The sequence below is a fragment of the Psammomys obesus genome, unplaced genomic scaffold, assembly GCF_907164565.1.
Source record: "Psammomys obesus unplaced genomic scaffold, mPsaObe1.curated_primary_1811, whole genome shotgun sequence".
In the NCBI taxonomy this organism is placed as follows: domain Eukaryota; kingdom Metazoa; phylum Chordata; class Mammalia; order Rodentia; family Muridae; genus Psammomys; species Psammomys obesus.
In genome coordinates, this window is record NW_026596069.1 from 1,931,861 (window position 1) to 1,944,166 (window position 12,306).

A 12,306-nucleotide genomic window follows, 5' to 3' on the forward strand; every position below is an offset into this window, starting at 1 on the left:
AAGAAGAAGAAGAAGAAGAAGAAGAAGAAGAAGAAGAAGAAGAAGAAAGAAGAAATAAAACAGAAGCACAAGGAAAATTCAGAAACCTTTCAGACTGTTCTGCAATGCTCCAAACTTTCCCAGAGCTCTTTGAGGTGGTCGGGCTTTCATCTGTGCGGTGAGGCGCACAGCTCTGGTACTAGTGATTGATAGTCCAAGATTAGGAAAGGAAGAAGCACTCTGAAGCATAGACTTAGATACAAAGAAAAAAATCCCGGATTCTGGAATAGGCTAATATCTATTAAAAAAAAAAAAAAAAAAAGTGGGTAAAAGGGCTTTAGCCGAAGAGTAGCCCATGCCTGTGGTTGGACTGATTTCTTGTTGAGTCCATGCTTCACAGCAGAGGGCACTGCTGTATTCTCAAAGACAGCCTGCAGCCTTTGCTCCCAGCAGTCTGTCAGAACGAAAGTTAACCTTCTGAAAGCAGAGTGAGGGCAGACAGGAAGGTGTTGCACCTGAGTCTGTCCATACCCGTGCCAGGATCAAGCAGAAATTCCCAGTGGTTATTTCAAGCAGAAATAACCGGGTAGTGGGTTATTTCCTGATAAGTCTCCCCAGAAATGTAGAACCGAGCACCAATAATACGCTGGTGTGTGTGTCTTCACATTTCAGTAATTTTTATTTTTATTTTTTGGAGACAGTTTTTCTGGTTAGCCTTGGTTGTCCTAGACTCACTTCATAGACCAGGCTGGCCTCAAACTCACAGTGATCCACCTGCCTCTGCCTCCCTGAGTTCTGGGATTACAGGCGTGTGCCATCACTCCCAGCTCACTTCAGCAGGTGTTGGACCACTGAACTCCAGCTTTCTCAAAGGCTTTATTTTGTGTGTGTGTGTGTGTGTGTGTGTGTGAGAGAGAGAGAGAGAGAGTGAATGAGTGAGTGGGTGCCCAATATAAGTATGTAGACCACATGCTTGTCTGGAGGCCCAAACAAGTTATAGGCAGTTGTAAACCACTGAGTCCTGGGAACTGAACCGGAGTCCTTTGCAAGAGGAGTAAGTACTCAATCTCTGAGCCAGCTCTCTAGACCCAAGGTTTCTTATCTCGCACTGTATTGGAACCAGGTTGTTTAATGCATGTAAAAGTACACCTTGCAACTGCTTGCTGCATAAAAACCTTTAAAAACTCATCGCATATAAACAATCTAATTTCACAACAATCCTATTGAGAGAAATTGAGGAACAAATCACATAGCTGACCCACATGGTGGCTCACACCTACAATCCCAGCACTCAAGGCTGAGGCAGGAGGATTGCCTAGAGTTTGAAGCCAGGGTGAATTATGTAATGGCTAGTCTGACTAGGTTAGGTTAGTCTGAGCTAGTGTGAGATCATGCCTCAAACAAAAACAGAAAAGGCAGGTATGGTGGAGCACTTGTAATCCCAGTACTTGGAAGGTAGTGGCAGAGAGGTAAGAAATTGAATGACACTCTTGGTTTCACAGTGAGTTTAAGAGCTACATGAAATACTGTCTCGCAAGAGAAAGGGGTTGAAAATGTATCCTAATAGAGTACTTGCCTAGCATTCACAAAGCCCTGGTCTGATCACAGCTACAATTCCTGTATTATGGAGGTAGAGAAACTCAAGATTATCTTTGGCTACTTTGTAAATTCATAGATAGCCTGGGCTACTTGAGACAGTATCTCTCCTCTCTCTCTCTTTTTCTCTCTCATATACACACACACTTGCATGCAAAACAGTAAACAAAAAAGACCACACAATAGATAGTAGTTATCCTTTATGAGTTTTCTAGTTTTGTTGTTGTTGTTATTGTTCATTTGTTTTCAGGTTTTTATGCAGTATTGATAAGGACCTAAAAATTAAATTTGTTCTTTGACTTTTTAATGCACACATATTTTACATTCTGATTACTCTTCCCTTACCTGCCCTTGTATTCCTCCCCTACTTCATGGATTTTGCTGTTTCCAAATCCTCATCCAACAACAGTGGATATTTTAGGAGTGGGTGATCTGTCCAGCTTTAAATCTGTATGACATTTGTAGGTACTTGAGAACTCCTGTCTGACATAGGCCAACCACAGACACTAAAGTACAAGACTGTGTAGGGGGTACAGCTCTCACTGGTGGCCTTGACTACCTGAGATTTGTCAGGTAGTAAAAAGTGGAGATATTTTGGTCTAAAAATGGAGTGGTTATCAGTGTCAGCTCAGTACCTAGCTAACCTTATTAGGAGCATAAACTGGGAGGCATAAGCTATTTCTCATTCAGTTCAGGCAAATATACCCAAGGTACTACAAGGTAGTACATGGCTTTAATCTCAGAAAGTTAGAGGCAAGAGAATCTCTGAAAATTTGAGTTCAGCCTGGTCTGTATAGTCAGTTTCAGGTCAGCAAGGGCTACATTGAAAATCCTAGTCTAGGAAAAAATAAAGGACAATTCCTCCTTGGTGCCACTGTAATTAAGTGTGACAGAAATTGACAAGGGCTCATCAGTAGTGCCTTTAATCCCACCATTCACTCACTTGGGAGGCAGAAGTAGAAGGATCTCTGTGAGTTCCAGGACAGCCTGGTTTATAGAGTGAGTTCCAGGACAGCCAAGGTGACGTAGAGAACCCCTGTTTAAAAAAAGAAAGAAAGAAACTGACAAAGCCAGGCAGTGGTACACTCCTTTTATCCCAAGACGCAGGAGGCAGAAGCAGGTGGGTCTCTGTTCTAGGCCAGCCTGGTCTACAGAGTAAGTTTCAGGACAGCCAGGGCTATGCAGAGAAACCCTGTCTTAGACTCCCCCAACACCCTGCCAGAAAAGAAAAAAACAAAAACAAAAACACAAAAACAACCAGCTGACAAGGGTTCTGAACAGGATGGCTCAGCAGGCAGAGCACTTGCTATGCAAGCCTGACCATGGAGGAGGAGAGAATGGATGCCTGAAAGTCATTGTGGGAATTTAAAAAAGAATATCCCCATAGGCTCATTTCTCATTTGTTTGGATATTTGGTCCCTAGTTGGTAGGATTGTTTGGGAAGAATTAGGACATGTTTCTGTTGGAGGAGGGGTGGCCTTGCTGGAGGAAGTGTCTCACTGGAGGTAGGCTTCAAAGCCCACCCCCTTCCCATTTAGCTCCCTCTCTCTCCTGGTTGGTTTCTTACCTTGTGAGCTCTCGGCTACTGCTCCAGCACCACGCTTGCCTGCTGCCAACACGCTCCTCACCATGACGGTCATAGGCTCTAACCCTCGGAAAACATGAGCCCCAACAAACCCTTCTATAGGTTGCCTTGGTCATAAACAGCAATAAACAGATAACTCAGTCAGTCGCCCTTTGACCTCCACACACGCGCTAGGATGCTCTCTTACTCATACTCACACAACAATAAAATTTAAAAAGTGAGCCGGGTGTAGTGTCACACACCTTTAATCCCAGTTCTTGGGAGGCAGAGGCAGCAGATCTTTGTGAGTTTGAGGCCAGCTTGGTCTGCAGAGTGGGTTCCAGGATAGCCAGAGTTCCACAGAGAAACTCTGTCTCAAAAAACAAAAACAAAAACAAAAAAAAAACTACTTGAGATGGTACAATTTGTCTAGTGCTTGTGCTGCTGAGGGCATTTGCTGAACTCCATGTTTAATGTGTATTTAACTCTCATAAACATCATATAATATATTGTCTTTTTACACATAGAAATCGAGCACAGAAAAATGACTTGTTATTGTCACCTTGCAAGTGCTGAAGAGAGCATTGAACCTAGGCAACTGTAATCTATGCTCTTACCTATTTACTATACTATCATTCCAATTTAGAAGGTAAAGCTCCATAGAGGGGGATGATGGCAGAAAACACCACCCATCAGCCTAATCAGAGGAGAAAATCAACATTGCAAATGAAAGTGCAGTAAGATAGAGGGACTTTGGACCTTTGGGCACCATTAGTAGATTGTAAGGCCTCCCAAGGCTGGATTTGTGTCTTAATCACTTTGTACTAGCCAAATTTGCATATGTTATATAGTCAATCTTATGTCCTACGCATATGTGCATATAGCCAATCTTAAAAAGACATTGGATGATAGCTGAATAACACCATCTTTGTAGAAATGACTGGCTCATTTGTCATCACAGGTTTCCCAAGGGCTATGCCACATACTTAGCAGGTGTTGGCAGTCTGAGGACAGTTGGTGAGAAGAAAGTATGCCAGAGGGCTGTCATTGGTCTTGGAGTCATATTTATTCACAGAGGCTTCTTCAGCCCTCCCTAACCTTGGTTACCAATCCTCATTAAAGCCCAGTGATGGTAAGCTCAGAAAGAAATAATGCCTCAGGCACCTCTTTGTCACCTCTTTAAGGGGAAAGTTGGCGGCTCTAGTCAGTCTGCTTGACCTTGCTCCTACGTGTTTTTAAAAAGATGATCTCTCACGATGTAGGCAAGGCTGGCACTAAGCTCATAGAGATTCAATACCTGTCTGCCTGCCGAGTGCTTGGATTAAATGTGTGTGCCACCATGCCAGACAGTCCCCAAATTCTTGGTTCATCCTATGGGAGCAGTATTGGAAAGATACTTTTGGTACTTCTCTGCAATGAACTGGACATAGCATGGTTGCTGGTTCCCCTTGACTGTACCACATGTTTGTGAGTTCCTGGAACTCGGTTCATCCCTAGCACTCCGAACACCTGAAAATTGTTCCCCTTTTCTTTGTAAATTCTTTTTGAAACTCCTTCAGGAATAAAGTCGAAAGTTAAGGCCACCAGTTCCCCAGCTGCAGGTTTCCTGATGTCACTGGAGAGAAGGCTTGGGTGCTTAGAGATGAGGGTGGAGCTGGGAGCAAACAGGCCCTGTGTGGGTAGTCCGAGGATGCTCACTTTCACAGCTCTCCTGTAAAGCTGGCAGGGCAGATATAGATTAAAACGCAGCACAAACTCCATTTAAAGTGCATTACAGATCAGGAGCCAGCTCCCCCCTGGGCAGGAGAAGGGAGGCAAGGGCACAGAGGCCAAACCAGTCCTCCTCTTATCTAGGGCCACATGTCTCTCTTCCAGCTTTGTGAAGGGTGATTTACACCCCTGGCTGGGATGACTCTCTTTCTGGGCTGATTACATCTGCAAATGCCCCCCAGAGGCCACAGCAGGATGGCCATATTCAGAAGAAGCAGCCAATAAATCTCAGGTTTATACTCTACTTCACAATACACTCCCTCTTGGCCCACGGCCAGTCTGGCTGGGGAAGGTGGGGGTGCTCAAGTTGGAGGGTTAGGAGATGAAATCTCTCACATCACCCTTTACTCTTGTTTTTCTTTCTCGACTCTGCTTAGTTCTAATCTTTCCAAGTCAGGTTTTTACTCTGGAAACTGGTGGGAATCAGGCCTGACAATTCTCCTTGTCCTCAGAGGCGACATGCTGTGTTCTGGACACAACAATTTCAGGCCAGTTCAATCCTGGTACAGCAGACTGCTCACAAACTCTCATCATCTGAAAATAGGCTCCTAGGTGGTGTCTCTGGTCACTGTCTTCAGTGATTTGGCAGTTGGTGGGCCGGGGGAGAGGGGGCGTGATTGAGAACAAGGTCTCTAGTCCAGACTGGTTCAGCTTTGAACTTGTGGTACTTCTGCCTCCTTCTCTGAGTGCTATGCTGGGCACTGCATCCAGAGTCTCCCTCTACAAACTATGCTGCATCGTAGTTTTGGTCAGTGTTTGCCCTGTTTAGCGGTAGAGTGGGAGGGATATTCTTTTGAGGAATATTCTTTTAAATCAAAGGGTCTTAATTCTGGAGCAGTGTGATTTAGCAAAGTTCAGGCTAGCCTTAGTCAGTTCACCAGGGTGAAGACCATTTTTCAGAAATCTTGTTTTTAGTAATCATAAAATCTTACCCTTGGGAATCCTTACTTAAGGACAAATGAGATAATAGATGTGCAAATTCACACACACACACACGAAATCAAGATACCCTTGAACCGTGACGGTTCAAAGTTTCTTGGTTTGGTTTGGCTTTAGTTTGTTTTTTGAGACATGGTGTCACTCTGTAGCCCGGACAGGTCTCCAACTCACCCTCGAGGTCAGGTTTCCATCAACTGCTGGGATTTCGGGAGTGAGCCACCACCCACCGCTAGTTGATTCAAGCGTTGTTACAAGATTTCATTTGTGGCTGTTATTGTTCCTGGATGGGCAGAGGGATTCGGAAAGAAGTGCTTTGTTTCTGACACTTAACAGCAGCGAGACAGGAGGTGGGCAGACTAGTGGTTCAGGCTGTTGACCCCAAGCAGCCCTGAGGTCTCATCTCATTCTGGGTCCGGGGGTGGGGGGGTGGGGGTGGTAAGCGGCCCGAGGCTCCGATGCTGCCCGGCGCTTCAGAGTTGGAGGGCGGTGCCCGCGACCCTAGTGGGAGAGTGGCGGCGCCACGAGGAGGGGCGGGAGGCAGCGGTGGGAGGCGCCGGCCGAGGGAGCCCAGCTTTTCGAGTCCCGCGCACCGAGGCAGGGGAGCGCGGCGCCCTGCCCTGGCGGACACCCGGCGTCCACACGTCGCCATGGGGCGCTCTCGGAGCCCGCCGCCTCCGCCACTGGTCCTGCTGCTGGTGTTGTCGCTGTGGCTGCCACTTGGAGCAGGTAAGTGTCTGTCGCCCGCGCATTGGGACTGCAGGGCAGGTGGAGGTGAGAGTGGGCACAGGTGTGAGGTGGGGCGCAGGTTGCTGCTGCCGAGAGGGGGTGCAGCCAGCTGCCTCCTGGTCGCGCTCCTCTGTCCAGTCTGGGGAACTGTGAAGTAGGAAGCCCAGAGTTTCCGAGCCTATTCCAGAGTGTGGACTCCTGTAGGTGGAGCTCTAGCAAACCCTGGCCACCCAAGCGTCTCCTCGCCCTAGCTTCTACTTCTTCCCCCTTTCTGAGGTGCGTTTAAAGCAGTCATGGGACCAACTGCAACAGACCACTGTCAAGTCAGCATCATCTCCAGGAAGGGAGAATCTGATCAGAGGCTGCCAGCGGCCCTAAGTGGCCTTCAGCTCTTTGAAGGAAGCAGAAACTAGGTACAGATAAAGAAAGGATATGCGTAGACTTGCCGCAGAATAGGCTTGTGAACTGCCTAGAATTTGCTAACCTCGTCACCTGCTTCTGTGGTTGAGAATTTTACCACCAACTTGCTCTCTCCCTTTCCTGGGATATGCTTGTTAATGAGTTAATTTTGGAGACAGAGTCTCTCGTGAAGCGGTCCTGTCCCGGAACTGGCTAGGAATAAAAGACAGCCTTGAACTTCTAATGCTTCTGTTTCCACCTCCCAAGAGCCGGGATTACAGATGTGTGCCACCACAGCCTCCTGGCTTGTGGTGTTCTGGGGGCGGAACCAAAGGCTTTGGATATGCTAGTGGGGCACACAGCTGAATACCCCCTAATCTCGCTGGATATAGGGAGTTGTTGTTTGCTTGTGAGTTTTTTGTTTGTGTTTTTTATCAGGCAGGGTCTCACTATGTTGCCCGACCTATCCTGGAATTGACTATATGAAGCAGGCTGGCCTCAGACTCAACAGAAATCCACCTGCCTCTGCGTCCCAAATCCTGAGATTAAAGTCTTTTTTTCTTTCTTTTCTTTTTTGAGATTTACTTGTTTGGTACACTTTCTAAAGTTGAAAATAGATCCTTGTCTCACAAAATACATCCTGACCACAGTTTCCCCTCCCTCAACTCCTCCCAGCTCCTGCCACATCTCCCCTCTCTCCTGGATCTACTCCCCCTCCATTTTCCTTCTGAAAAGAGCAGGCCTCCGAGAGACAACAACCAAACACGACAACATAATGCAATAAGATAAGGCAAAGGCCCTCATATCGAGACTCACTTCTCCAAGAGGAGAAAAAGAGTCCCAAGAGCAGGCAGAAGAGTCAGAAACACACCCGCTCCCATAGTTAGGAGTCCCATAAAATCAGTGTAGGGACCTCCTCATCAGGACTTCCCTCCAGCAAGGTGTCTGGAACAATGCCTTCCTCAGGAGATAACTGAGCCACAGGAAGAGTTTTGTGGCATTATATAGTTCAGGGACTATATAATCATCTCCTTCCACCCCAAGGAAGAGAAGCCTAAGGCCACCATCCCCGGGAAGAATGATCAAGACCTTAGGAATGAGAAAAGGCACTTGGAGTCTCATTGTGGGTCTCATGCTCTAGGAAAACAAAACAAAAACAGCCAACTTACCCTGTGTGGAAGGAATCCTGAGCAAGAGACCACACACAAGAGAGGCAGTATGACTGAGAGACAGTCGTGAGCAGGGCATGTAGCTGTAAAGCCAGAACTCTCCAGGATATTCTGGGCTACATAAATAGCAACACCCTGTCTCCCCCCCCCCAAAAAAAAGGTGCAGGGGGTGGGGAGGGAGCAGCATGTGTCTGGGGAAGCCCCAAGTTCCAGATCTCTAGTTCCCACATAAAAGCTGAGAACAGCAGCTCACATCTGTAATGCCAGCAGTTGGGGTGCGGTGTAGAAAACAGACAACCAGACTAGCCAAAATGGTGAGCTCCGGGTCTGGCGAGAAAACCTGTCTCAAAAAGTAAAGGTGGGGAGCCATAAAAAAGACACCTAACATTGATCAGTGGCCTCCGCAGCACACGGCACACAAACACGTTCATGTGCACCCGACACACACGCAACACACACACAAGAGCTAGGTGAGAAAGGGAAAAAGGGAAGGCCTAGTCTGTGCAGCCTGCCTCCATCAGTAAATCTAGGCAGTAAGAGCTCATTCATCTGACTCGGCTGCCCACCAGGAACTCCACTGGTCCCAACATATGATTGCTTGTTAGGGTCAGAGGTAAACAGCAGACACCTTCCTCATTAATGGTGAAGCAGAATGACTAACAGGTTCAGTCCACAGTAACACTTGTAATAATTTCTGCTCAAGCAGCCTTCCCAGGGCCTGGGGAGGTAGCTTTGCATCATTCCTGAGGCTCTCGGGTTTAATCCTTAATGCTACACCTCTCTTTCTCTCTCTCATAAACACCCACCACACACAGACACACACCCACGTTCTCACAAACACACGCCACATACACACCCCACATGCAGACACACACACTCTCACAAAAACACACACCACACACTCACACACACCACACACTCACACACCTGCACCATCCACACAGACACGCACTCTCTCACAAACGCACACCACGCACGCACAGACACACACACATATACACCGCTAACATCCAGTTGCTTATGAGCAAAGACCAAAAGGGAGTTTTACACTACTGAGAATACCCACTGCTCACCTCAAGCCAAACGTAAAGGGAACTTTCCCCGCTCAGGGACACAGCATCATGGGCTGAGAATCATTCTAAACCAGTCGAAACATGAGTTCCTGGTTCTGAGTCTGAGCGCGGCTCTACCGACTACCTCCCTGACACTTGTTCCTTTTCCTGGCTCAGTCACCCATAAATGGGCACCCATGCAAGGAACCAGGCTGGAGAGAAACAGATGAGGCTCTTGTGTCCAAAAGCAGAGGCTGACAGCTAGTTGTGCTCTGACGAATCCAGTTAGAATCAGTTTTTAAAAGACACAAGGTACTTAAATGGGGTTGTCATTGCTTAACTCTGGATATAAGATTAAAGGCAGGGGAGCCTGGTTGTGCCCGCTCTTCCTAGAGAAATTGGCACATCATAGTCTAAAACCACGAAATCATCTGGCTTTTTAAGGTTTTCTTCTCAGTGTCTCACTGTGTGGCCATGGCTGGCCTTAAACTCTCGGAGAACACTTTCCTCTCCTGGCTGAGTGCTGCAGAAAGGCATGTGCTGCCATGCCTGTGGAGCATCGCACTTTTTGTGTGTTTTGAGACAGAGCCCTGGCTAGCCTGGAATTCACTGTGTAGACCAGGCTGGCTTCAAATTCACAAAGATCCACCTGCCTCTGCCTCTGGCGTGCACCATGCTTGGCTTACCTGGCCTTTAAATAGTCATTAATTAATCTCTTTTTTAGGTCGAAGTAGCTGGAGAGTAAGGCAAAGTTGGTGTGGCGGCATGCCTCTGCGGTCTGAGCACTCATTAGTCTGACTTGGCTGCCCCCCCGGAAACTCCACTACTCCTGACGTGTGGCTTCATGTTAGGGGCAGGGATAAACATTCAACACTTCTCCCTCATTAACCCGTGAAGTAGAAGAAATGGAAGGTCTGTTTGACAAGACTGACCTGATTTACGTGGTGAGTTCTAGAGCAGCTAGACTATATAGCAAGTTCCAACCAATCTTCGCTGCTTGGAAAGACCTTACACACACACACACACGCACATTCACACACTCTCCCAAACACACCCCTCTCTCTTTCTCTCCTCTCTTTCTCTCTCTCTCTCACACACACAAACAATAATAAGGAAAGAAAGAAAAAAGTTAGAAAGGAAAGAAAAGAATACAGCCCTTTGGTAGCCCTTGCCTCCCACAGGGGAGACCCTGGGTTCAATCTCCAATCATCGGCGCAGAACTGAAGATGCAAAAGAAAGAAAAGAAAAAGGACTAGGGACGGAGCTGGGAACTGGAGCCCTTGCCCCACATGAACAAGGCCCTAGATTCCGTTCCCCAGCAGCAGCCAAGAAGAGAACATATGTGTCAATGAACGCAAACATCTGTGCATTGTATCCGTTTATGATGCTGCCCGGAATTAAACCCCTGCGTCAGTCACAGTCTAGGAAGCAACCTCTACTTTTATTTTCCTTTTGAAATTAAAGTGTCTTCCAAGTTCTTTGTGACCTGAGAGGTGGGGGAATCCACCAAGAGTCCTGAGAGAGCTTGTTCGTTTGGAGTGGCTTAGGACTCAACACCTGGTTCAGTTAAGTGTTTAATTCAGTAACTGCAATGACACTGGAACTTACGGTATTTCTTTCAATCAGCCACTAACCTACACTTATTTGTAATAAGTATCTGTCTAGAATTCTCACGGACTTGTTTAAATCCATGACCCCCTTTTGGTAAAGATTTCCTTTTCTTTCTTCCCTTCCTTCCTTCCTTCCTTCCTTCCTTCCTTCCTTCCTTCCTTCCTTCCTTCTTTCTTTCTTTCTTTCTCACACTGGCTGTTTTATTGACAGGCTTTCAGAGTCATGTGAGCCATGAGGTTCTGTGGGGACACTGGGGCTGCAGAGTGAGACCCAACAACGCCTCATCTCCACCCAACCTGCAAGCAGTCAGGGGCCACCCCTACAGGCATATCTGCAGCCCCGCGGGTGGGCACGCATTCATGCATGTGCAAACGCAAATTTCTACGCATTCACATCCACTCTGTACACACAGCTTGAGGGCTGTCACAGCCCTGGACCTATACCCTGGAACCCTGGACAGCCTCTGGATTGGTACCCAGGTCGGGGGCTGCAGAGGAGCTGGTCCTTGACAGTGCTACTGACTGGCCGCCTTACAGGCGGCTATGTGTCTGGAACTCCTCTAGGCACCCTGCACAGGAGATGACTAGTGTTGCGAGCATGGCCCATTTTCACATCACAGGACTTGTTGTGGTTGCAAAAAGGGGCAAATGAACTGGGTCCCCAGGATGCCTGACATCTTTTCTTGGGATGTGGGGGGCTTCCATCTAGACTTCCTTTGTCCCACGCCTGCAGGGGGATGAAACCGGTACCAGCTCTGCCTTGCAGCCAAGGCTGCTTCACCCAGGCCTTCCTTCCTTCCTTCCTTCCTTCCTTCCTTCCTTCCTTCCTTCTTTCTTCCTTTCTTTCCTTCTTTCCTCTTTGACACAAGGTCTCCCTATGTAGTCCTGGATGTCCTGGAACCCACTACGTGTGCAGTGCCAATGGAGGCCAGAAAAGGGCATTGAATACCCTGGAACCGAAGTTACAAGCAGTTATGAGCTGTCTCATGTGGATGCTGGGAACTGAATTCAGGTCCTCTGCAAGAACAGAGGATCTTCTTTCTTAAGAGCTGAGCCATCTCCACCATGCTCTCTTCCTCCTCTCTGGTTTCATCTTTTACGTTTGTTTACTTTTTTTTTGGGGGGGGGGGTGGAGGGCACATATGTGGAGGTCAAAGAACAACTTGCAGTAGTGTCCTGGCTTGGTAGAATAGGACATCTTGCCTGCCCAGACAAGGCTTCTAAACTGAGCATGGTGGCGCATGCCTGTAACCCCAGTTTTGGGGAAGTGGAGGCAGGAGTATCAGAGGTTCAAGGTCATCCTCCACTACACAGAGAGTCTGAAGCCAACCTCGAGTATCTGAGGCTCTCTCTCAAATGGTTGTGGTGGTTCACACGTGAGGATTGTCTCCAGGCCAGCCTGTGCTGGGCTACAGAACAAGACTCTGTGAGAAGAGAAGAGAAGAGAAGAGAAGAGAAGAGAAGAGAAGAGAAGAGAAGAGAAGAGAGGAGAGGAGGGGAGG

The 12,306-nt window shown here is 47.6% G+C and overlaps 1 protein-coding gene across 2 annotated transcripts in view; it reads left to right on the forward strand.

The window, feature by feature from the left end:
* Nucleotides 1-6,408: 6,408 nt before the first annotated feature.
* Gfra3 (GDNF family receptor alpha 3) overlaps nt 6,409-12,306 on the forward strand; it is a 22,670-nt gene continuing 16,772 nt past the window's right edge. The window contains exon 1 of one of the 2 annotated variants that reach the window (XM_055625617.1): nt 6,409-6,574. In XM_055625617.1, coding sequence (XP_055481592.1) covers nt 6,496-6,574 — 79 coding nt within the window. In that variant the 5' untranslated portion in view covers nt 6,409-6,495. The remainder of the gene's footprint in view (nt 6,575-12,306) is intronic. The other variant, XM_055625618.1, reaches the window with a different exon arrangement.